The following is a 22,730-nucleotide window of genomic DNA, read 5'->3' as shown; positions in this document are numbered from 1 at the left end:
TCCGTACGCCTACATCTTTCTTCTTTTCCTTTTTTCTTTCTTTTTTCTTTCTTTTTTCCCCCTTTCCCCCCCCCTCCTTTCACTACCCTCTTTTACAGCTTGGCAGGGCTCTCGTCTGGATTCTTGAGCTCGACAATCAGCTTCCCCGTGTTGACGCCCTTGTAGAGGTCGACCAGCCCCTGCTCGGCCACTTGCAGGCCGCCTTTCAGCAGGTGGATGCTCGTCTTGAGCTTGCCCTCGTCGAGCAGGCGGGCGAGGTCGGCGCGCGCCTCGGGGTACTTGTCCTGGTGGTCAAAGACGATGAAGCCCTGCATGCGGATGCGCATCTGGATGACGCGCGTAATGTTGCGCGGGCCGACGGGCTGCGACGTGTTGTACTGGCTGATGGCGCCGCACATGACGAAGCGCGAGAATTCCTTGGCTTGGCGTAGGGCGAGATCGAGAACTTCGCCGCCGACTGGGTGGTTTTGAAAATGTGTTGTTAGCCATCCATCTTGTAACCTAATATATATCTGACAACTCTTGCCATCGACCCGCATATCGTAGCAATTGTCCAAAGGAAGTGACAAGGAAGGGGACAAGGAAGGGGAAGAAGGAAGGGGTGCACAGCGTACCATTGTCAAAGTAGACGTCAATGTGGTCCTTTGTCGCCTCAAAAAACTTCTTCTTAAACTCTGGATCCTTGTAATTGAGCGCCTGGTCAAAGCCCAAGTCGTCCACCAGCCACCTGCATTTATCATCGCTGCCCGCGATGCCCACGACCCTCGCGCCGCGCGCCTTGGCCACCTGCCCGGCCACGCTGCCCGTGGCGCCCGCCGCGCCCGAGACGACGACGAGCTCGCCGGGTTTCGGGTCGCCAATCTGCGTCATGCCGACCCACGCCGTCATGCCCGTCAGGCCAAACACGGAAATAATGTGCTTGGCGTCGCGGAGCCGCGGAAAGCTGGCCTGCGGCTCGTACCTCCCGGCCTTGAGCACCGCGTACTGCTGCCAACCCGGCAGGCCGCTGACGAGGTCCCCCGGTTTTACAGAGGGGTTCTTGGAGGCGAGGACGCGGCAGGCGCCGCCGGCGCGCATGACGGCGCCGATTTCGACGGGAGGGAGGTAGGAGCGGTCATCTGGGGGGTTTGGGAGGAAGACGTTAGTTATAAAATGTTTTCACGTCCGAAGGAAAAAAAAGGAATGCGCGCACCGTTGAGCCAGCCGCGCATGGCGGGGTCCAGAGACACGTAGAGAACTTCGACGAGGACGTCGCCGTCGGCTAGGTCGGCTTCGGTAGGCGCGGGCGTGACGCGCTGGTGAAAGGTCTGACCGGGGATAAGTTCGTCTTTGGGGCGCTCCGCGAGCACGATCTGGAGGTTGTCGACGGGCATTGTCGCGGCTGTGTCTGGTGTTTTGTCTGGTGAGAGGCGGGGTTGGAGAAGATGAGATGGGATGGGATGGGGGATTGTGGATTGAGGATTTGCGGGAGGAGGAAAAAACAAGAAGAAGAGAAATATTTATAATTTTTTTAATCGTCTGGTGCCCGGCAGCCCAGTGGTGGGAGGGAGGTTATATATATATGACTGCCACATTCGGGGTCGTTGTCCGTTGGCGTGGGCGGAATATAGAGAAAACGACGTACCCCTCCCCCGTCTCGGTCCTCGTTGATTATTATTAGCTAGCGTGGGTTTTGTTGGTGGCGCTATCACCGAGAAATCATGGGGCTGCAAATTGCTGCAAGGCCAGTAAAGGCTCTTTGGGATTTTCTTTTTAGACGCAAAAAGCAGGACCGGGATCGATGATGTAACCATCTCCGGTTGCTTTCACCTACTGTTTAAACCCCGGAGCGCCACCTCGACTTGGTCTTCCTCCTCCGCCCCCAAAGAGAGGGGTGGTGAGGGGGGAGAGGTGGATTTGTCGATATAGTTCCCAACGTCATCTAATTACAAGCCATTCGGGGTGCCGTCACATCTCTTGCCAACCCGCTCCCGCGTAGTACATCTTACTCAGCTACGACCTGCGACTGAAACCCCTTTTTGCATCCTGGGATTCGCCAGCACAGCCCCCTTTTCCAACACTCTGCATGGCCTGTATTGCAAACCGAGGCGTCAAAGCCCTATTCTAAAGGGCAAATTGCCAGCCATCCAGAGCAGCGGAGATGTGGAGGGGTACGTTTTCTGACTGGATTGGCAGCGGAGTTTCCGGTGGCGGACTGAATGCGCAGAGGAGAAGAGGGAAAACGGAAACAAAGCTTAGAAACCACCTCCAAAAACATGGTAAAGCTATGTGTGGCTTGTTGCCCTCCCGGCCGAGTTTCCCAATTGAGCCATTAGCACCGGGGGGGCTGCCGGCCGCGGAGGTACGTGCGGTGTTAGCTCCGGGAGCCAAAAATAAAATCAAGAAAATCAAAAGAACAGCGGCGACTCGATTATTTGTTTAAAAGTCCGGACTTGGGGCCGCAGTCCGTGGATAACTGCCATACTGGTGCCCATGGATCATGTGTTAATATTCCGGAAACCCTTGTAAAAGCCGTCAACCAAGACCTTGACAAGCAAAATCCCCTCTTGCTGATGTGATCAAGGGAACAATGAGTTGCTTAGCATCGATCTGCGCGTTCCCCAGAAGGGTTGTCCTGTCTCATGCCTGCGGAACCCCGCGAGGCCGAGCCAGCTAGGATAAGCCACAAGTTGCATCAGGTTGGACGCCACCAAAAGAGTTAAAACCCAAACCCAGCGACAAAGGCAACATGAATCCACTCAAACCAAGCTGCTTCTGTCTTCATCTTTCTTTTCCATGCTCAATCGACTCCGAAAAAGAGGCGGCGCATAGCCTCGCCCAGCCACAATACAGTCAGTACCCGACTCTCGTTTATTCCGATTGCGCGAAACCCGGTCCTGCCGGGAAAGTCCCTGCCAAAATCTTCTCAACTCCGAAGCTTCTCTCACCTCATGTCAGCCTCGTAGTCACCCCACGCTTCCGAGCGCGGGTCGTGGGCCTAGTCATTGGCCCCATCATGTTATCAATCTACCCTTTTTTTACCCATGTAGCAGAACAAAGGCTACCCCTTCAGGACACAGTCAGAGCCAAGTTCCCAAGTCCACACCGCGAGACGGGGGGGGGGGGGGGGGGGGGAACAATTGAACGATAGGGCCGTACCTGACGGGCAGTCTCTGTCATTGTCATGCAGGTGAGGGTCGGTTGGCGAATCCCGGAGCCACAACAAGCGGACGATTGCTGCCTGTGCCGCGTCACTTCCTGTTGGCCCTGTAAGTTGTCTTCTCTGGGTCCTCTTCCCTGCATTGTGCAATGCCTTGCGGTAGTAGGTGAGAAATTATTCAAGTCTTCGTCTTTTCACGCGCAATCCCGCTTCGTCAGCATTTGGGTTTGGGCGCTCATGGCCAACTGCGCCGCGGAATCGTAGGAGGCAGATTCGAATCGCACGCTTACAGCAACCCAGCAGCATCGTGGAACCCGTACAGTTATAGTATGACGCGGCCCTTAATCGAAGACTTTTTCCTTTCCCCAAATAGGGCCTGTCAATGGAAAACAATCGTCACTAACCTTCCCAACTTTTCCCAGCATCGATACTCAACTACTATTTTCTAATGCTAATGCCACTTATGCAATTAGCTAGGATATTGACAGAGGAGTGGGAGTAGTGGTGCGTTCTCCGACCCTTGTGATAACGGACACATCAATATCTCTCGAGGGGTAATGCAACTGACAAGTCAGGGCTGCATTTCTTTACGGTCAAACAGGGAAAACTCTAATTGGCCTCCGTATCGGATCAATGTTGTGCGTCTCTAGATTGACGAGGCCTTGAATGATGAGCACGTCACGTTCCAGAATGAAATCATCGTCACCTGGTGAACATGTCAGCATGGGGAAAATGGGGCGTATTAGGTAGTTATTCTTCTCGTACATACGCCAAAAGAGTCGAGGTAGTTATACTCTGCCTTGCTGTTATCAATGAAATCCATATAAAACAATGTTTTTTTTTAATTCGCTGGTTCTGATGGACAAGTCATCAAAGGCCGTAGTGGTTTTGCGGCGCTTAGGCAGACAGTCTTCAAAGGCTTCCCGATCGTCGGACGGGATCTAGGGCTTGGCCCCGTGGACAAAATCTCGTATGCAGGCGACGCTCTCGAGGCTGAGAAGTCTCGGGCTGATAGGACTGGGTGGGCTTGCCTGTCGCGAAGTCCAGCTTCGTCATGGTGGTTCTTAAGTCTGTAAGCAGTGCGGAGGGTTTCAGGCTCGGCTTGGTGATGGCATGCAGTGGCCGAGCCGTGGCAAGAACAAGTTCTTTGGGAATGATGGGCGGCAGGGATCCCTGCTCAGTGCGATGATATGAAGACATGGCGGATGGTAGTGGAAGCATGGGAGGCGGTCATGATGGTGGTTGCCGTTTGTCGTTGCAACTTTGGCATATACCGTTTAACTCAGTAAGAGCGAGGCAACGGCGTATTCTTGTAGCCGATTAGACCTGCGCTAAGGGTTGGTTATTCTCACTCAAGATGAACTACCTTACCTAAGTTACCTGCTACATACATAATACCAGCACAACAGCGCTGGCACTGCCGTTGCAGCCGGGGTCCAAGCCCAGCATCGTCAAGCATACACGTGTCGTAAAATTTACCCCAACCTTTCCCCTTCGATAATCACTACAGCCTCACAACATCTTACAGCCATGACCTGGCGCTGCGGAGAACTGCCCGCTGCCACATGGCGGCGTCGCGCTGTACCGTGAGCCGTTTGGTGCGACCCCAGAGGCACAACCAAAATACTGCCCGACCTGGTTGAACCCAAAAAGTATGACCACAGTGTTCCTGTGGGATTCTATGCGCTTCGTCTCGCCGCATCATTGCTTGAGACTTGATGTAACTGTACGCCCCTTGGCTGCATACTCTACAAGAGGCGTGAGGGTGCTGGCATGCCATCATGGTATCACCCTCGTGGCTGTCATGGCCAGACCTGCCCCAAGATCACGACAGCGTCGATCGACTGGGGAGTATAGCATCATGGAGGGTCTGAATCAGCGAGTGTATGATGCAGTTACAGCCAATCAAACCAAAAGTGAGGGCAAGTCAAACAGTCTCGTGGGCATTTCGCCCATCAAGCCCGGCGTGAGCGAGACTGCAAAATTTGGAACGACTCTCGGCTCACTCAAGACAGGGCCGACACCATGTGACAATCATCGACAATGCGTCAACACGCTGCCAAAAAACTCGCACTCTTACCCTCCAAAGAGATGGGCAACAATTACTCTGTGTCTTTGCTCTGGGAGGGAGGTCTCTGTTTTTCGTCCAGCCCCAAACAAGGTATAAGTGAAACGAGGCCCTTCCTCTAAAGCAAAAGATGAAAAAAGCAGCCTATACACAAAAATCAATTCTTTGCCTTTGGAAAACTCAAACATGCCCGACAAAAAGACCACCAACCCCACCAGCACAAGTGGCACTGCCTCGTCCACCGGTGCTGCTGCTGCTGCTGCTGCCACCACCTCGTCCGCCGGTGCGGCCTCGTCTACTGCGACTGCCTCGCCTACCGGTGCGACGACGACGACCGCGACGAGCAGCAACACCGCCGCGCTGGAGAAGATGGTCCTCGAGCGCGACCAGGACCTGATTGATTGCCTGATCAAGGGGGAGCAGTCTCGCGCGGACCGACGAAGAGGTTGAAACCCCTCCAGCCGTTTTTGGTGTACACATGCGTGCACCCAAAGAAAGACTGCCACTTTCGTTGTGCATTGTGCTGATGCGACTCTGCGACTGCAGAGCTCGCTAGCATATAAAAAAAAACAAGGTTCATTCATGGTGCTCAAAAGTTCCTTTGCCCTTGATTGCTTTTGAGCGAGAGACAAAGTTTGAAGTTGCCGCGTTCGGGAACCGCGAGATACAACGCCTTTGCAAATATCACTGTCAAGGAAACGAAAAAGGAAAAATCAGAATATCTCGTGGGATCTCTCATATATAGGCCTTGCTTATGATGTGTTGCGTCGTTGTACTTGTACACAGGTCAGCCGAGGCGCCTTATGGATATCGTGACTTAGTTACTTGAAGCCATACCTGTCAAATATACCACATCTCCACGTGGTAGTCGCGATACTTTACTACTAGTCCATGAATAAGACATTATAAAGGTTCCTCACGAATATATACGGTGTGTAGGTTGCACGTACATTGCAAGCTGCAACCCCGTACTGGCCTGGTAGATTGGGCGAGAACTTGCATGACCAGGACTGCCTCGTCAAGACACACGCACCCCCTTCTTCGTCGTAGCGAGTCACGTTACAATACTACAATTTTATAGACCAAAACAGAAGAAAACTAAGGCGTCCCTTTGCTCGGTGGCGGTCTTCCTCCCATTCTCCGACACCGTCTAGTCAGCGAATAAACCAAACTTGCTCTTGATCATCTCGACTCGTCTAATCAAATCAAGACTTATAGGTCAATTGCCAAGCACCAAAAACCCCTTTACTGACACGACCCTTTCACGTGATACCAACCTCGTCCTGATAACGTCTCTCTACAAATGTACTCTGTTATCTCCCTCCCCCCTCGGAGATCCATCCGTACACACCCCCCCGCCCGGATGTCCCCGCGAAGCAACCAGATAAGGTCCCGAAGAATGCAGGAGGAGGAGGAGGGGGGGTGTGTCTGGTGTACCTGGCATGGCAATGAAACGCAATGCATGCTAGATATATGTAGAGAGACTAGATCGATCTACTGATAAGCTCAGGATGATCAAAACAAAAAAAAAACGTGGTCGGCGGATGATCGACAGCGGCTCTTTTCCCTCGGAGATTGCGGGTTAGGCTCCAGGAACGGGACGAAGCGGGCGAGAGAAAAGACACACACAATTCCGATTGACGATTGAGCTTGAGTACAGTACGTGCAGTTGTTTGAATCGTGGTAATAATTGCGTAGGAGACACTACAGTTAAAATGCTGCTTGTTCTTGGTGACCCGAGTTGATCATTGAACAAAGGGTCAATAATTTGATGTTGAAAAAGCAGCATATAGAGATGGGAAAGAGTAGAAAAGGGCGAAGAAATAGAAAAAAAAAAAAAAACAATGGAAGATGAAAATGAGCAATGAGGTACACTGGCAGATTAAAACACAGACAAGAGGAATCAGAGTCTGAGAGAACAATGACTAGTTGATATAATAAGGGGTCACCTTATTTTGTATTCATGCCGTAATGCCATCTATAATACTTTGCTCGCCGCGACGTAATCGCGCGAGCACAAATCCTTAATAACCAAGTTTATAAAAACGCCAATCATCATCAAGATTAGATAATCTTGCAGAGCCCACGCCAAGGAAATCAAAAAGTAGAATCAATTATGAAGTGTTGTTGACAAAAGGGGGAAAAAACAGGTTACTAAAGCAGCGACTATATCAATGATAATAGTCATTCTGCCCTTGTTTTTGCTTCTCATGCACCACATCTCTGGCCGCCTCTTGCTTATAGCTTGCCAAAGATGGAGGTCATGAGAATCTTGGTGACACGGTAAGGATCGGCGTTGGAGGCGGGACGACGATCCTCAAAGTAGCCAAAGCCCTTGGCGGCCGTTTCCCTGGGGATACGAATCGAGCAGCCGCGGTTGGCGACGCCATAGGTAAATTGCTCAATGGAGCCCGTTTCGTATCCGCCGGTAAGACGCTGCTCGTTGTCCTCACCGTACTCCTTGATGCACTCCTCGTGGTGGGGCTCGAGGTTCTTGAGAGCAGCCTCGATGTGGGCCATGCCGCCCTCGACACGCATCTCCTTGGTGGAAAAGTTGGTGTGCATGCCGGCGCCGTTCCAGGCGCCCTTCATGGGTTTGGGGTGAAGGGAGACCTTGACGCCAAAGTCCTCGGCGACGCGAGCGAGAAGGAAGCGGGAGAGCCAGAGCTGGTCACCCATGGAGATACCCTCACAGGGACCGACCTGGAACTCCCACTGGGCGGGCATGACCTCGGCGTTGGTGCCGGAAATTTGGATGCCGGCGTAGAGGCAGGCCTTGTAGTGAGCCTCGACAATGTCGCGCATGACGACCTTGGAGGCGCCGACACCGCAGTAATAAGGACCCTGGGGCGCGGGGAAACCGCCGACGGGCCAGCCGAATGGGCGGTCGTCGAGGTCGAGGAAGGTGTACTCCTGCTCGAGACCAAACCAGGGCTCATGCTCGGCGTAGGCCTCCATGACCTTGGCGCAGTCGTGGCGAAAGTTGAACTTGTTGGGGGTGCCATCGGGGTTCCAGCATTCCGACAGAACAATGATGTTGGGGCTTCCGCGAAGGGGATCCGGATAGACGGCGCAAGGGCGCAGATAGACATCCGAGTTCTCGCCCGGAGCCTGGTTGGTAGAAGAACCGTCAAAGTTCCAGACCGGGAGAGTTTCGGGCTTGTAGCCACCCTCAACCTCTTTCAAAGTCTATACATGACGGCATTGGTTAGCGGGTCTGACTTGAAGAAAATTGGCGACATGATGTTGTGAAACGAGTAAAGGCAAAGATATGGCGTAGGGATGACGGGCTCCGTTGGGCCGGTGCACAAAGAGGCTGCCAAAGCAAGGCATGGGAATTGGCAGCGGGTCGGTAGCGATGACGCCGATGAGTATGGGCTAACGAATGGGCAACATCCTGGGGGCGGGGCTGCAAAGCGGGCTTTGCCACGCGAGTGATTGTGTTTTGCAGGCCTTTTTTTTCTGGGCGGCGAATAAAGGCCTCTAGCCACATCCGCCAAGGAGCCTTTGCAGCAGCCTCAGCCACAACCAGAATAGAACCCACCCCAGCCTCAACCTTAGCACATCAACGCCACCACGGGACAAATCGGGCGGTGTCAGGTTGACAGGCACGACGGCGACAAACAAACAAACAAAAAAAAAAAAAGGGCATTGATATTGATGAAGAATTGCAACGTACTCGGGACTTGGAACGGGTCTCGCCGGTCGAGTCGATCCAGACGTATTCGGCCATGATCTGGCCCTTTTGATCGAGCTTCAGATACTTGTTGAGCTGGGATGAATTAATATTGATTGCGCCGTGTGAATTCGATCGTATCGGATGAGGGTACGCACAGTCTCCGTTTTGGAGGTGAAGGCATATCGGTTCGACTAATTGCATGTCAGCACATTGTTCGGCAGCAAAATGGAGAGCGATTCGGCGCATGGCCGGTTGTTGACAGGGAGACGTACCATGTTGGCGGATTGTGTGTGTGTGTTTGTTTTAGGTAAACAGGAAAAAAGAAAAGAAAAGAAAAAATAATTCAATAGGTTAAAGGTATCTACCACGAGGGGTATTAGGAGAAAACGGCGAGGACGATGATATCAGGGCAAGAGTTAAAAAGACCTGGGGAAAGGTGCGCGGGTGGAGGGTTTTATTTATGGACAGGACGAAGAGGATTTGAGTGCGCGGCGATCGAAAAACCAAGGATGCAGCGCCAGCCCACCAAAGATAAGGCACTGTGCATGTGCAGCGTGTGGCTGTTCGCGGCGGCGGCGTCGCCTGGGCCCAAGTGGGTAACGACAAAAAGTTGTACGTATGAGTTGAATGATGTGTAGTCTTGTTACTCGAAGCGTACCAATTTCGTATTCTTGTTATCCTCCTTTTCATCTTTGCTTGGCCTTTATTTTCTTCATATTTTCCCTCATTTTCTTCCATTTTTTTTTTCATGCCTCTCAACATTCTCTGTTGCTACGCCCGCGAGGCCCTGGGGAGGACAATGGGGGACGTGTGGAGGGGTGGGCTTGTGGGCTCTGTAGTGGGGCGCAGGGGAGTGTGCGACGAAGCCTGAATCAATGTTCATGTGCTTGCCCATTACAGGGCGTTGCAGTGACTGCTGTCTAGTCGGCACAAGACATTTCAGCGCCGTCAAAGCTTGCAACCCACTGCCGTAAAAAAGTGCTGTCGTGCTTGCAGCTGGTCATTCGTTTCAAGGCCGAGGTACCGGCTTTAATACAGACGGCGAGGTACCTGTACTGTTGGCTTGGCTGCAGCTTGCCGTCCCCCAAATCCCCCGGCGACAACGCCACCCTTCCACCCCTCCCCCCCCAAAGCGAATGCTTGGCCGCCGGGCTCGCCGCGCTAGAGAACCAGCTGCCCCGAAAACCACCAGCGCCAGGCCTTTTCGTTATCGGCGAGCCCCTCCAGAAACAAGTTTGCAGGGCGGCCTACAGCGCTAAATTTATTCGCAGGCAGGCATGCAGAGCAGCGCTCCCCCCAGGCACCACCGCGGGGTACCAGGCGAGGTACCGTCAGCGGGTACCGTCCTGCGCGGACGCCGGCCCATCGGTACCCAGGTACAAAAGGACCGGCCGTACAGAAGACGAACCTATATTACGGAGTAATAGTGAATATTCCTCTACCTACTAGCAATTATCGTCGAAATACCCGCCTATTCGTAAATAATGCGTCGAGCCAATATGGCTGAAACTGTCCGTACTCGACAATGTCTACAAGTAGGGGTGCAGAAGCCTGGGACATGCGATGCGTCAAACACAATCATTTTAATCGATTGAAAAATGACAAAATAAAAAGAATAAAAGAACTGTTAAGAGCAAAAGCTGCGACCTTTCTCGTACGCATAATATGACGCATGCAGCATCAGCTTGCGTCCTGATATCCCGTCTCTGTACGGATAGACGTCACGGTACGAGGCCAGCCTCGTGAAACATGGCGGGCTGGCTGTGCTTGGGATATTTTTGGATTTGTACTGGTACGTCGCAGCAGAAATTCTAGCCTGCCTGTACCTGTACCCAAGATGACAGCCCAACCGCCACACTGTGTGCTTTTACAGCGCATTTATCACCTATTATTAGGACGACATGCCCGATGCCCTCTCACGCGAGCCGAACAGGCTGGAGAGTTGCCCCAGCCCCCCTTGTAATACACCGTGTTGCAGGGTCTTTTGTGCATCTAGCGCGGTAGGTAGTTTCGAGTCTGGTTCACAGTAACTCTTTTCGTTTTTCCTTCTTTCTCTTTTTTATATGAAAAAAAAAAAAGATGGGCATTTGGCTGTTTGACACATCTCGAGCGGGTGCTCCGAACCCGGCTACCAGTGAGCAACTCATCAACTATAATCATCTGGTTAATAAAGAACAAGAAAGGGTTCCGCCGGATAGTTGCGGAGCCTTCACGCACTTTTGCGGCCTTGAGCCGGCCGGCCGGCCGTCTTCTAATAAGAACGGAAAAAACCCCCCCATGCCAAGGAAGGGCAGCAGCCCAATCAAAAAAAAAAAAAAAAAAAAGGAAACAAAAAGCCCACTGGAATGACAAATGTATAAAGCACAAAAAGAAGAATCCGGCTGGCTGCAGAAGAGGGTTGCTATGCGTGCCATGCACTGACATGGATTAGATTTCGATCTTTTCGGGATACTAGCACGTCGCGATGAAGGTGCTAGGTCTTGGGCCGAGCACATCGGACAAAGGGACCCCCAAAGGCCAAGAAACAAAACCGGCGTACATGGTCAAAACTAGACCTACAGGCGGTTACAAGTACTGCATGCGTGCGCTCCATGACGAAAATGCCGTTGCAAATGCCCAAAAAAACTGAATCTGCATCGCCGTGCCTTGCTTGTACCGACGACAAGCCAAGTGGGGGCGCGACCTTCCATCGCCAAGTCACACAAGTGACCACAAGCTTTGTAAGTCGGTCCCTGAAACGATGCACCTCGCCAACAAACGCTCGAACATTGGAACATTTGGCAGTTTTGCATAACCCTCCTTGACATACATGCTTTCGCTTCGCTTCCGTTCTGGTTTTTTTTTTTCTCGGGAACCATGACACCCGATGCGCTGCAACGTGTACAAACCGCAGCAAACCAGCCAAGAAAGCAAAAAGCTGGCAACTTTTTTTTGTGTCATTGAAAAACCCCCCAACAAGATGCTGACCGCCAAGTTGTTTCGATTTCAGCGGTAGCCAGCAAACGCCCTTTTTTTTTTTTTGCCCCCGTGTAGCACAAGCCCGTGGCTGCGCGGCAAGACCCAGCTCGGTCCTCTTTGTTTCCCGCACCCCCTTCTGTGTAGAATTGTTCGGGGATCTTTTCTGTGTTTTCATTTAATCAAGTCTTTTTCAATAGAGGCGGTATTGTAATGTAGCCTAACGCCGTTGATCCAGAGAGCATGAGCAATGGCCGGGTTATCGGCGTGTAGCTTGCCATCCGATGCATATATCAGTGTTGTTGACTGCCAGTCCAAAAGCCACCAGGTCAGATCTACAAGAATCTTCTGAAATCTTTGATACAGATCCCAACTTTTTCAACATCTTTAATTACCGTGATGTGGTATCAAGATAATTGACCAGCTTCATGTTGTTGGCGACCATGAAACTCGCTCACGATGCAAGCGTCTAGCACATGCCAAAACGAAGCCCGTATTAGCCCGAAGCTCTCCTATTAAGCATCAAAAGCTTATATGTAGTACAGTTCCCGAGTCTGGGGGTGATGAAACCGCAGAATGCGGAGCGCATGATTTGATCCCTCATCCATTCTCCAACCCAACTCCAGTCAGCCTAGCCTCTCTCTTTTTTTTTCCTTTTTTTTTTTTTTGCCTTGCTCAAATCATTTTCTTTTATTGATATGTTTGCTCAAGCCAATGTACGGATACCTTCTCCATGTACCTTGTTCCTGGGGCGTCCCCCAAAAACCCCTTGGCCAATCATGTGGGTTCTACGCGACCAACCGTTATCGCGACGCTCCGATTGGCTTGTCAGCCTCACGTCTGTGTTTGGGGGATTTGCCGTGAAGCCAAAATGCCTCGGAACCGGCCCTCTTTTTAAGTTGAGAAATTCACTAGTAGCATATTGAAGGTTTTCGATCTATTCCGAGGTAATCGGTGGGTTTTGGTCCTGCAGTTGCTGCCTTGTTTGCTGCAAAAAAGGCCGAGTTGTACAAAAAATGTAAGTTGGAGCGGCCGGTGAGGCACATCATCATCAACCACGACGCTAAATTGCCTCAACAATGTCTCGTTAATCTACCAGCTTGACCAGATAATGAATCGCGGCTGAATAAAAACACCAAAAGCATCAGCAACGACGACGGGCGGCCGAAGCCACATGCTGCATCGGCATTTCCAACCGGTCCATCATCATCCATCCATTCCCCCAGTTTTTCGCGCTACCTTATCTTCTTCAACACACGCCCCTCCCCCTCCCCGCCCTTTTCTTTTCGTCCCATTCATCTCACTTGTCCGTAGTTTTTATGTCGCCAGCCTGTCCTGACTTCAGAGTTTCTTGCTCTTTCCCTTTTTCGTGTTACGCTTCTCTCCGTAATTATCCTGCCGCTCATTTGTCCACGACAATCCGCCGGCCCTATATCGGCCGCCCCGGGATATTTTATTCTCTCTCCCCCCCTCCCTTCTTCAACCTCGCTTATCCCCGCGCCGCCCAACAACTCTAACCAACTGTCTGTTGCACGTCCCCACGCTTCTATATAACCCCCGCCTCCGATTTCCACGATCCACATAACCAAAGAGTCAAGACCTTGTCGCTTGGGTGACTGGCTGGGTCCTCCGTAAACGGAGCTTTCACGCTCACTCAACTCCTTTTCCACAAACAAGGGCAAAGGCCTCGTGCTCCTCGGAGTGAATAGCAAGCAATCCAATAACACCAAGGGTATTCGTTATCTCTTCTCCAGAAACAGGCCACACACCACCCCCTCCTCCCCACACACTTTGCAGTGCTCTCGGCTATCCTGTCATAATAGCTTGGTGCCTGGCTTTAAGTGGTCCTCTTGCCCCAGACCGACGCTGCGAGGAGAGCTGGCAAGCGTTTGCGGGACGACTACTTTGGTATAGCCGGGGCAACATGTGATGTGCGCAATTGGGCCGACCGACGTAGCCTTTTCATACGTCGTCAATTGCACTGCGCCTTCTTATTACGTCGTCAATTTTTATTTTTGCTCATATGTAACTGCTGATCATTGTCGTGAGGGTAACAACCCGACCGTACCCCTGCGCACGAGATGCAATATTCGACGTCACCAGCGTCACAGATATTGGCAGCTGCCGTCACGGATATGGGCCAGCATACGGATACTGCATCGTGCATCACTACTTACAGCTCCCTTCCCCTACAATTCCTCAGGGCTTAATCAAATCCTCCACCCGGATGCCCCAGTGCCAGCTCGCCAAATACATGGCACCGACGCTGATCGTCACAGCCATCAAAAAGTTGACGTCATTGTTGTCCAGGAGATCCAGCCCGCTCTCCACCACCCGCGACGGAAAACCCTTGGTCGGCGACAAAGGCACCGTCTCCTTGTCATCCGTATGCGTTTTTCTGTCACCCGCCGTCGTAGCATGCACCATGGTGCGCGTGCCCCCTTCGCCTTCCACAATCTTGCCCGACCGGACATCTTTCACGGAGCGCTGCAGCAGCGCGCCGAGCACGCTGTCCAGCACCGTGCCCGCGAAGCCGCAGGCGACCAGGAACCCCAGGAATGTGCGGCGCTCCCCGAGCGTCCATGGCGCGCCGCCGCCGAGCGTTGCCGCCGTCGCCTCGGTGCACGCCGGCAGGAACACAAAGCCCACCGTCACCATGAGCACCGCGCCAAGCAGGCCCGCGCCGAGGCCCAGCAGCGTCACGCCGCCGTTGGTGCCTGGCGGCACCCGACGCAGGCCCAGCGACGTGATGAGCCGCGGCTGCGCCGACGACAAAATCCCCAGCTCCGAGCTGAACGTGTCGGCAGCCACGGCCGCGTAGTTGGCGATGATGCCCACGACGAGCAGGTCGCCCCCGTACGAGTAGCACATGGAGCCGGAAGGGTTCGCAGCGGAGGGGTCGGCGTAGGCGGCGGCGCGTTGACGGAGCTGACGCGCGTGTAGAATCGAAAAGATGGATGCGACGAGCGAGTTGGCAAAGACTGCTGCTTGTTAGCGCCTGTATCCGTACCCATAGCCATTTCCCTCCCTTTGGATAAGTGAAAAAGTGAAGCGTTGTACCTTGAACATGTGTTCTGGGACCTTCGGCCCCAGATGCACCAGCTGCACTGAGCGTAAGCTTCGCCTTGATATCCTTTTTGATCTGCGACGGCATTAGCTCGCAATATCCGAACCACTACGGCCAGCTCACAGCATACCTTTGTAACGCGCGTTCCCGCCAGGAAAAAGGCAACCAAAAGTGCAAAGGGCATATTCCAGGGATGGTATGCGTGCGCGGCCGCCGTCGCAGTCGCGGCCACGAGACCCATTGGCGTTAGCGACCGCCTCGCCGCCGCGAAGACGATGAGCGCCAGCGTCGCTGGGATGGCAATAACGGGCTTCATTTTGTCGGATTTATTATATACTAGCTTCACATGGAGCTGAAAGCTAAGCGCTTCGGTCAAAAGTAGCGTAATGAAGCTGTTGAGAGGCGGGTTTTGTGCTGTTTGGGCTGAGATGAAAATTGGTGGGGGTAGGCACAAAAAGAACAGCTTGGATTTGGTACCTACACCTGCCTGCCAAGCTGCCTACCTAACTAAGGTAGTTGCGCCGCCGCCCTCAGCTGATGTGCAACGGCGCCTCCACTCTTCAACGTCAGGTGTACATTACTCTTTCACACAGAGATGCATACAACATGTCATTACGTATCATTCAATCCTCATAACCGTCTACTACAGCTGCAAACTCGAAGAAAAAAAAAAAGAAAAAGCAAAAAAACGGCCGCGGCATGCCGCACAGGACGGCTTACGCGGCTGGCGCATGCAACCCATGGAGCCCCATGGCAATCGCAAAATCCGCCTCGGCCCTGCCCGTCTCCGTCATCGTCCTCGCGTCCAGACACAGCAGATACGACCTTTTCCCCTCGCCGTCCAGCACCACGCTCAGCAGCACGCCGTCGTCCTCGTCCACCGCGCCCGGCCGCGCCACAAAGATGCCCTCGCCCGGCGTGTGGCCCTTTAGTCCGCTCCAGATGAGCGCGTCGCGCGTCACCAGGTCCGTCTTGGCCAGACACTCGCCAATCGCCGTGCTGAGGCCGCGGCTCGGCACGCTGTACACGTAGCGGTACGGCTTGCACGCGAACGCCGGGTTAATGGTTGGCAATTCGCCAATGTGCGGCGCCGGGATCGAGAGCACCTCGGGCGCCGTGGCAGCAGCAGCAGCGGCGGCGGCGGATATCTGCGGCTCACTGTCCGCTGGGAGGGCGAAGCGCCGACGAACAAACCGCGGCCTCATCGCCTCGGCAGTCGCCCGGTCTCTCCAGAACGCGTCGGCGGCACCGTTGCGCCGCAGAATCACGTCGTAGTACATGGCGTACAGCGGCGCCGTCGTCTCATAGTGAATGTAGTCGAGGTTGAGGTACGTCCGTGTCGCGCCCTGCTCTTCCTTGTCCTTAACCGTCTCCTCAAACGCATTGATCGAGTGGAAGAAGAAGCCTGCGGGCGTAGCGAACCGCGCCACCACGCCGCGGCGGCGGCCGCGTCGCCGGTCGACGACAACCCACTGGCACGGCGGCGTCGCCGCTGCCCTGTGAAACGGCTTGATCGCGTCGAGCACGTTGCCCTCCCAGAAGATCTTGGCGCCGAACCACGCAAAGTGCGACGACGGCACGCACAGCACCACGTGGTTCTCCGTCAGGAAGAAGCTGTGAATGTACGCCGCGCAGATGTCCCTCGCCGCCACGGTCGCCAGGATGTCGGTCGTGCCCGACGCGGCGTTGACGCGGAAGAAGCGGTACTTTGGGACGCGGCCAAACTCGAGGTTCACGTTGAACAAGTCGCCCGTCGCCTCGTCGCGCTGTGCGTGCGATATGGACAGCGCCCCCCTGAGGTCTGGGTGGAAGCGCTCCGCTTGCGTGCCGTTGTCGACCGCCTCGAGCGTGTCCTCGTCGAGGACCTGAAGGACCGACTTGTCCGTCGATATGGCAATGTTACCCGTCGTGACGACGGAATGGCCCGCCGCCGGCGTCGGCACCTTGTCCTTGTCCAGGCCGGGCACGTTGCGTAGCACCGCGACGTTGTTATTAACCTCCTTCTCAAAGCGGCTCGCCACCTTGGCAAATAGCCCGACGCACGGGTCGCTGCGCTGCGCAAAGGTGATGCCCGCGCGCCAACCTTTCTTTCTAATCTTGTCAATGTACTCCTGCCCCTGCCGACGCGACGAGTACGTCACCGTTGCCGTGGCGCCGTCGCCGTCGGGATCCGCCGCCGCAATGTCGAACCGGTGCGTGTGCGCGAAGCCGTCGAACCAGTGCGATACGTGATGAGTGCCGCGCTCCGCCGTCTCAATTTCACCCATGCCGGGTCCGGTGCGGTACAGCGCGCCCGCAGCATACGAGGGGATCGTCCCGTGGACCCGCAGCTTCACCGGCCCGTGGTGCTCGGTCAGCCCGACAAACTAGATAATCCAAACCCGTCCCCCGCGTCAACATCCACACCGGGGCTCGTCAAATATCGTAGAGAGAAATCACTTACTCCAGCTTCGTTGGGCCAGTCATTATACTTTTTATCGAGGATATTCTGTAGAATCTGCCGCCCATCTGCCTCTTCCTCGGCCGTTGTGCGCCGTTGTGTTCCAGAACCGCAGAGGGACATGCTTCTCGATGTGTTTGTGTGCGTTTGTTCTCTTGTTCCTCCGAAGGGGGGAACTGTTTGTTTCCAGCTGCCAAGTGTATCCAGTATTACTTTCTTCTCATATATATGAGAGAGAGAGAGAGAGCAGTACGCAGCACTTCTTCTTATATGAACCTTTTATGACGTCTCTGGTGCGCCCGCACCCTTGGCCCGAGCAAACCGCCCACCTCCCGGGCCGGTCAAAGGCACACGCAAGCCTTGTTGGTGTCCCAGCAAAGCAATCAACTAGTTGTTATTTTTGTTTGAGCCGCAAAGCTTTCGCTTCTTTATTAAATAGTGGCAGCCTTGCGTCAGAACAAGTTACCCCACAACACGCGAATGTTAGCATTCCCCCGAGTTCTGCGCTAGGGCAAGCAAGCAAGCAAGCAAGCAAGCAAGTTAGTTAGCTTGTAAATATTGTTCAGCTATTAAGAAGCTCGATGCATAAAGCAGCATCGATCGACGGCGTGTTGCATCTCACATCATGGCTATCCGAGCATGAATGTGGCCTTTGTCTGGCCAAAAGTATCAAGAACCTAGTGTGATTGAAATCAGGCTCGGCTGAGAAACAACAAGGCTGAAAACCACACTCGGTAACTAGTTAGTGTATGCAAGCTACATTGCGTTACGTAGTTACGGCAAGGCTTTTGTTTGCCAACGACTGAGAAATATTGAGGGCGGCACTTTGTAGACTTGGACAAGACTGCAGACCACGTTCAGGTAGAGTCATTCTTTTATATTCATGCATACGTATGTCCCTGCCATCCAATCTACCCAAGCCTCAGCTGCGCTACCCACGACGCATGTACACTAGAAAAACAATGTATCACCGCTCCGCCAAACACGTGTAACAAGACGAAATGCTCTAGTATATACAACATGAATCTCCAAATCACGGCAACAGTCTCTATTGTTCGGCCCCTGCAATCAGAGTTTCCAACTCCATTGGACTCAGCGTACTTCGCCGCCTTGATGTCCTCTTGCTAGATATGCGAATATCTCGCTTGCGCTTCTGAACCTTGAGATGGCCATCGTCTTGCTCACGCACCGGACGCTCCGGATCAGTCTTGGCTGGGTCGACATTTTCCACGTTCTCAGTTCGCGTTTCAGAGGCAGCTGCGTGATCGTGTGTTTGAGTCTCAGCCCCAGAGCTTGGGCCATCTTCGTGTGCTACACCATGCGAGTCTTTGAGACGGTCAAAGGGTTTCAGAGTGATAGGTCTGCTTCTCGCGGCTAGCACTTTTGCACGTACGCGATGTGCATCGGCCTCAGAGGCGGCAAGCTTGGCAGCAATATTAGACATGGTCAGCGGGCTCTGTTGTGAGATCGGCTCTGCTGGCCTGGGGAAAGGCTTGCGTGGAGTTAGACCACTGATCGAGCGTTGACTTGCTGGAGCCGTTGCCTTTCGCAGCTTTGTCTCTGACTGCGCGTCTGACTTCGAATCTTGCTTTGGTTGTGTCGTCTTCTCTGATTTCGTTGCCAGTTGCTCCTCGACAGGTCCCTCTAACTTGGGCTCCATAGCCTGCTTTGGCGGATATAGGAGCGCTTCCTCAAGCGAAGTGACTCTTGTCGGTAGTCGTCTATTGAATGTTGCCTCGGGAACTTTGCTGGCAACTCGCGTCGGCCGGCGGCCAGGTTGCTCAAAGCCTCGCTTCTGCACGTGGAGCGCACCAGATGCTGATCGATGTCTTTGAGTGGGTTCTGGAAGTGAGCTGCTGGTTGAAGTCTCCGGTTGCTTTTTCCTTGATAAGGCGATGGGCTGTGCGTGCTGGGATCCTCGATTGCCTGCTGAGGAAGACTTTCGTAGAGGGCTCAACTGCGGCGGCTCTGGTAGTGGAGTTGATTCTCGAGAAGTGTCGTTTATAGCAGGTGCTTCAGCTTCTATTTGCTGCGCTGGTATCTCGGAGGACTTTTCCGTCATCTCCTCTGGCGTTTTCTCGGGCTCTTCCTGTGAATATTCCGAATCTTGTCGCGCTTCGTCATGCGGAGCCTCCTTCTCTAGCAATTCGTCGTTGGCCATTTCCCCGCGATGCTCGTTCTCCTCCCCGTAATAAGCTGCGTTTTCGTCATCAAGATGCTCAGACTCCTCCCCGCTATGATCGTAGATATCTTCCTCGCCATATTCCTCCTTCTCTTCTTTCTCCAGAGCTTCATCGAGTAGTGCTAGAGTAGAGTCGCCGATGCCACTTGTCGTGCCTGTCAATCTGACAGACCCAAGACGAAATCCATGTTTGAGCTCGTCCTCGCGAATGGGACTACCACCTGCAGCCATTCTCTTTCTCCATGCGTCAATAAGAAGCATGGCATCCTTCCATCTGGTCTCCATCTTCACCCATCCCTCCTTCAGACGGTTGATCTCCTCTTCGCGGGCGACAACTTCCTCAATTGAAACAAATGACGGGTTGTTCAAAATGTTGCGCATATGCTCCATGATGGACTCAAGTTCCATAGACATATCCTCCAGGTTCTGCTGCTGGTTTCTCTGCGTATTTCCTTTGCCTTCTTCCCATCCGCTCATCTCTCGCAGCTGATCCATAGCCTTGGACATGAGTGCCAGTACAGCCTCATTTTCCTCGCTCAGATTCTGCGAAAGCTTGGCCAGTGACACAGTAGACTCGCCGCGTAAACTATACTCGTCCGTCATCATACCACCAGTCTTTGTAGGCGATGGGGGTTCCTCGTCGACATTGCCCGTAATCGTAATTGTCGTAATCGCAGGGTTTGTGCGCGCACCGCGGGCTCGTCCCGCTTCGCCGAGCTGTTTCTTCAGCGTATCGATCTGTCTGTCTCGGCGGCGCACCTCAGTCGCGCACGATGTTCGGGTCTGCGCAACCAAGGCTTTCGTTCGTGCCAGCTGCTCTTTGAGCCCCCGCATCGTCGATTCCGCAGATTTGAGCTGTGTCTTGGCGGCATTTTCGGCCGACGTGGCAATCTCGAGTTTACGCTGCGCTTCAGCGGCTTTCTCTTCGAGCTTGGAGATATCGTTCAGATGTTTTATATTCTCGGCGCGCAGCGAGCGCATCGTCGCAGACAGTGACTCGCGGTGATCGGCATCTCGCTGGGGCCTCCATGATTAGAAAAGGATACAGAAAATTCTGCAGATGCGTAAAGAAATACTTACGTCGCGACGTAAGATCAAGTCGTTGACGACACTGATGATTCGGCCGGCAGTTACCGAAGCGTCTTCGCACTTTCCGTGGCCGGCAAAGTCAATTGTCTGACCATCCCGCAGAAGTCCTCGCGACAGGAGCTGGTTGTTGATGTACGCCGAAGCGGTCCGCAGATTCTCTGTATCGACCATGATGACGACTCACGAGAGATTTTCTGCCAGAGTATGCCTACAGCAGTGCTCTCATGTATCACGAATCATGTATTTGTCGGTAGGTATGTAAATGCCAGCGCCACTGGTCGTACTATTTGGTTGCTGTGTGGGGGAAGTAAACAATGATCCGCCCCACATTACCGATACAGCGTTATCTCCAGATAGATATGTAGGGCCAGCCATGCAAAACTATGCGATAGCTATAAGTCAAGGTATAACTTGTTGCTTGATTTTTTATTTACAATATTTTTGTATATACAGTCCGTGTCGCCGAAATCGCACAACTGCGGAGAAAGCTCGCTTTACCAAAGGTCGTCCTTGCGGTATCCAAGCGCTAGAAAAAGCGTCCCAATCAAAGAGATAGCCTGTATCACTCCTAGACATGCGCTACCTGTTATTTGTGAATAGTCAGTTAATGTCTCTTGCCATGCTTTGCAGAATAACGTGGAGAAAATGGACCGGTTCAGACATATTTGAGAAGATTTCGGTAACGCGGTTGTCTTCATCATGCGGCAAACGGTAGCTAGCCTTTTGCACTCTGATGGCCCCGCGGCGTCATCCTGGTCCAGAGAATATAAAAGAGGTTGTGACTTACTTGACATCTGGGTATGCCTCGTTTCATCATGATTCGGGCTTGAACTTGCCACGCTTCTCCCTCATGGCATTGACCTTTTCCCTGTCGTGTTGGAATCTCCTCATCAAAGCAGCCTGCTCCTCCTTGCGGCGCGCGCGCAGTTGGAAGCGGTAAAAGTCTTTCATTTCGGACTTCTTCTTGGTGTCCTTCTCCACCATCCGACGCTTGGCCTCTTCGGCCTCATACTTGCTGGCGGGCGCTGTGCGACCGCCACGCGTAACTGTCACAAAGCCATCCTCATCAGGTTCATTGCGCAGTCTCTTGGCTAATTCGGCAGCTTCCTTCTCCTTGCGGTTGAAGGCGTTGAAGAAGGCGTGCGCCGACCTTCGAGCTTCCGCCTTGTCTACCCGCGAGTCTCGCAAGTGCGCCGATATCCAAGGCACGCCAAGTGGCGGTACACCGCTTAACGAACCGTCCTCCCACATTGGATATTTCTTGGTCTTGTTGGCTTTTGCGATGGCCTTGAGGACCAGCTGCACGCTCTTGTCGTCAGCAAGGAGCACGACAGCAGTGCTGCTACTGCGCAACACCCTTCTTGTCCAAATCTCGGGAAGTTGTATAGCCTGTCTCTCCTTTTCTTGCTCTTCCATCTCTATCTCGTCCCGTTTGCGCTTCTTCGCAATAGTATTGATCTTGACGGCCTGAGCAGGATTGAATGAATATGTAGCACCGCGCTCGTCTTCGAAGTCGATGCTCTCAAAGCGACCTGCGCCAACAAGTTGCGTGAAAACGGCACGAAAATGCTGCTCTGTACTATCGGCCGGGATGTTTTTGAGAAAGAGACTGCGAGAGTCGTTTGCTGTGGCGATTTTGGGCGCATTTCGTCGGATGCGGACTTCGTGCACGGCGGCTTCGGGAAACGATGGGCAGGGAGGCATTTGAATGGCCAACACCGCAAATTGTTCATTGTTTGATTTTGGCAGCGCCATCTTGACGCCTGTGAAGGATCGGCAATGCTTAGGATTACGATTGGTGACGTGACGAAGCGTAGGCCGACAAGTTCCTACGAGAGGCAGAAAAAAAGCATCGACATTTTTTATCGATAAGCGCCAGCCAACAAAACCCACCCACTTACACCCAGATACATGGCTCTCAAAGCGTTGAAATTTAAAAGTATCAGAAATATGGTCATTTGAAATGTTGATTCGGTAGTAACAGTCAGATCACATCACGTATCTATTTCCAGCACGAAATTCAGTCGCCGCTCCGACGCAACGGCCGTCTTGCGCGTGGGGTATCATCACAAGTACAAGGTTGCGCCGCTAAATACAGGGCGGCCATGATG

The 22,730-nt window shown here is 53.3% G+C and overlaps 6 protein-coding genes across 6 annotated transcripts; 1 reads left to right on the top strand and 5 right to left on the bottom strand.

The window, feature by feature from the left end:
* Positions 1-92: 92 nt before the first annotated feature.
* BBA_00728 (zinc-binding dehydrogenase) lies at positions 93-1,373 on the bottom strand (the record flags this gene model as incomplete). The annotated part of the gene is made up of 3 exons (XM_008595825.1): positions 93-457; positions 615-1,118; positions 1,193-1,373. The coding sequence occupies 3 exons, from the start codon at positions 1,371-1,373 to the stop codon at positions 93-95; spliced, it is 1,050 nt and encodes a 349-aa protein (XP_008594047.1).
* Positions 1,374-5,393: 4,020 nt separating this feature from the next.
* Positions 5,394-5,657, top strand: BBA_00727 (uncharacterized protein; the record flags this gene model as incomplete). Its single annotated transcript, XM_008595824.1, has 1 exon — positions 5,394-5,657. One exon carries the CDS (start codon positions 5,394-5,396, stop codon positions 5,655-5,657), a length of 264 nt encoding a protein of 87 aa, XP_008594046.1.
* Positions 5,658-7,445: 1,788 nt separating this feature from the next.
* On the bottom strand, positions 7,446-9,161 carry BBA_00726 (glutamine synthetase; the record flags this gene model as incomplete). The annotated part of the gene is made up of 4 exons (XM_008595823.1): positions 7,446-8,396; positions 8,887-8,979; positions 9,042-9,077; positions 9,147-9,161. 4 exons carry the CDS (start codon positions 9,159-9,161, stop codon positions 7,446-7,448), a joined length of 1,095 nt encoding a protein of 364 aa, XP_008594045.1.
* A 4,879-nt stretch (positions 9,162-14,040) lies between these two features.
* Positions 14,041-17,471, bottom strand: BBA_00725 (torulene oxygenase; the record flags this gene model as incomplete). The annotated part of the gene is made up of 5 exons (XM_008595822.1): positions 14,041-14,822; positions 14,902-14,983; positions 15,039-15,300; positions 15,629-17,274; positions 17,352-17,471. 5 exons carry the CDS (start codon positions 17,469-17,471, stop codon positions 14,041-14,043), a joined length of 2,892 nt encoding a protein of 963 aa, XP_008594044.1.
* A 925-nt stretch (positions 17,472-18,396) lies between these two features.
* On the bottom strand, positions 18,397-20,790 carry BBA_00724 (NIMA interactive protein; the record flags this gene model as incomplete). Its single annotated transcript, XM_008595821.1, has 2 exons — positions 18,397-20,547; positions 20,611-20,790. 2 exons carry the CDS (start codon positions 20,788-20,790, stop codon positions 18,397-18,399), a joined length of 2,331 nt encoding a protein of 776 aa, XP_008594043.1.
* A 642-nt stretch (positions 20,791-21,432) lies between these two features.
* On the bottom strand, positions 21,433-22,374 carry BBA_00723 (meiotic recombination protein DMC1; the record flags this gene model as incomplete). Its single annotated transcript, XM_008595820.1, has 1 exon — positions 21,433-22,374. The coding sequence occupies one exon, from the start codon at positions 22,372-22,374 to the stop codon at positions 21,433-21,435; it is 942 nt and encodes a 313-aa protein (XP_008594042.1).
* Positions 22,375-22,730: the final 356 nt, after the last annotated feature.

Source organism: Beauveria bassiana (assembly GCF_000280675.1).
Source record: "Beauveria bassiana ARSEF 2860 unplaced genomic scaffold BBA_S00002, whole genome shotgun sequence".
NCBI lineage: Eukaryota > Fungi > Ascomycota > Sordariomycetes > Hypocreales > Cordycipitaceae > Beauveria > Beauveria bassiana.
This window is presented reverse-complemented; position numbering and strand designations above follow the sequence as displayed.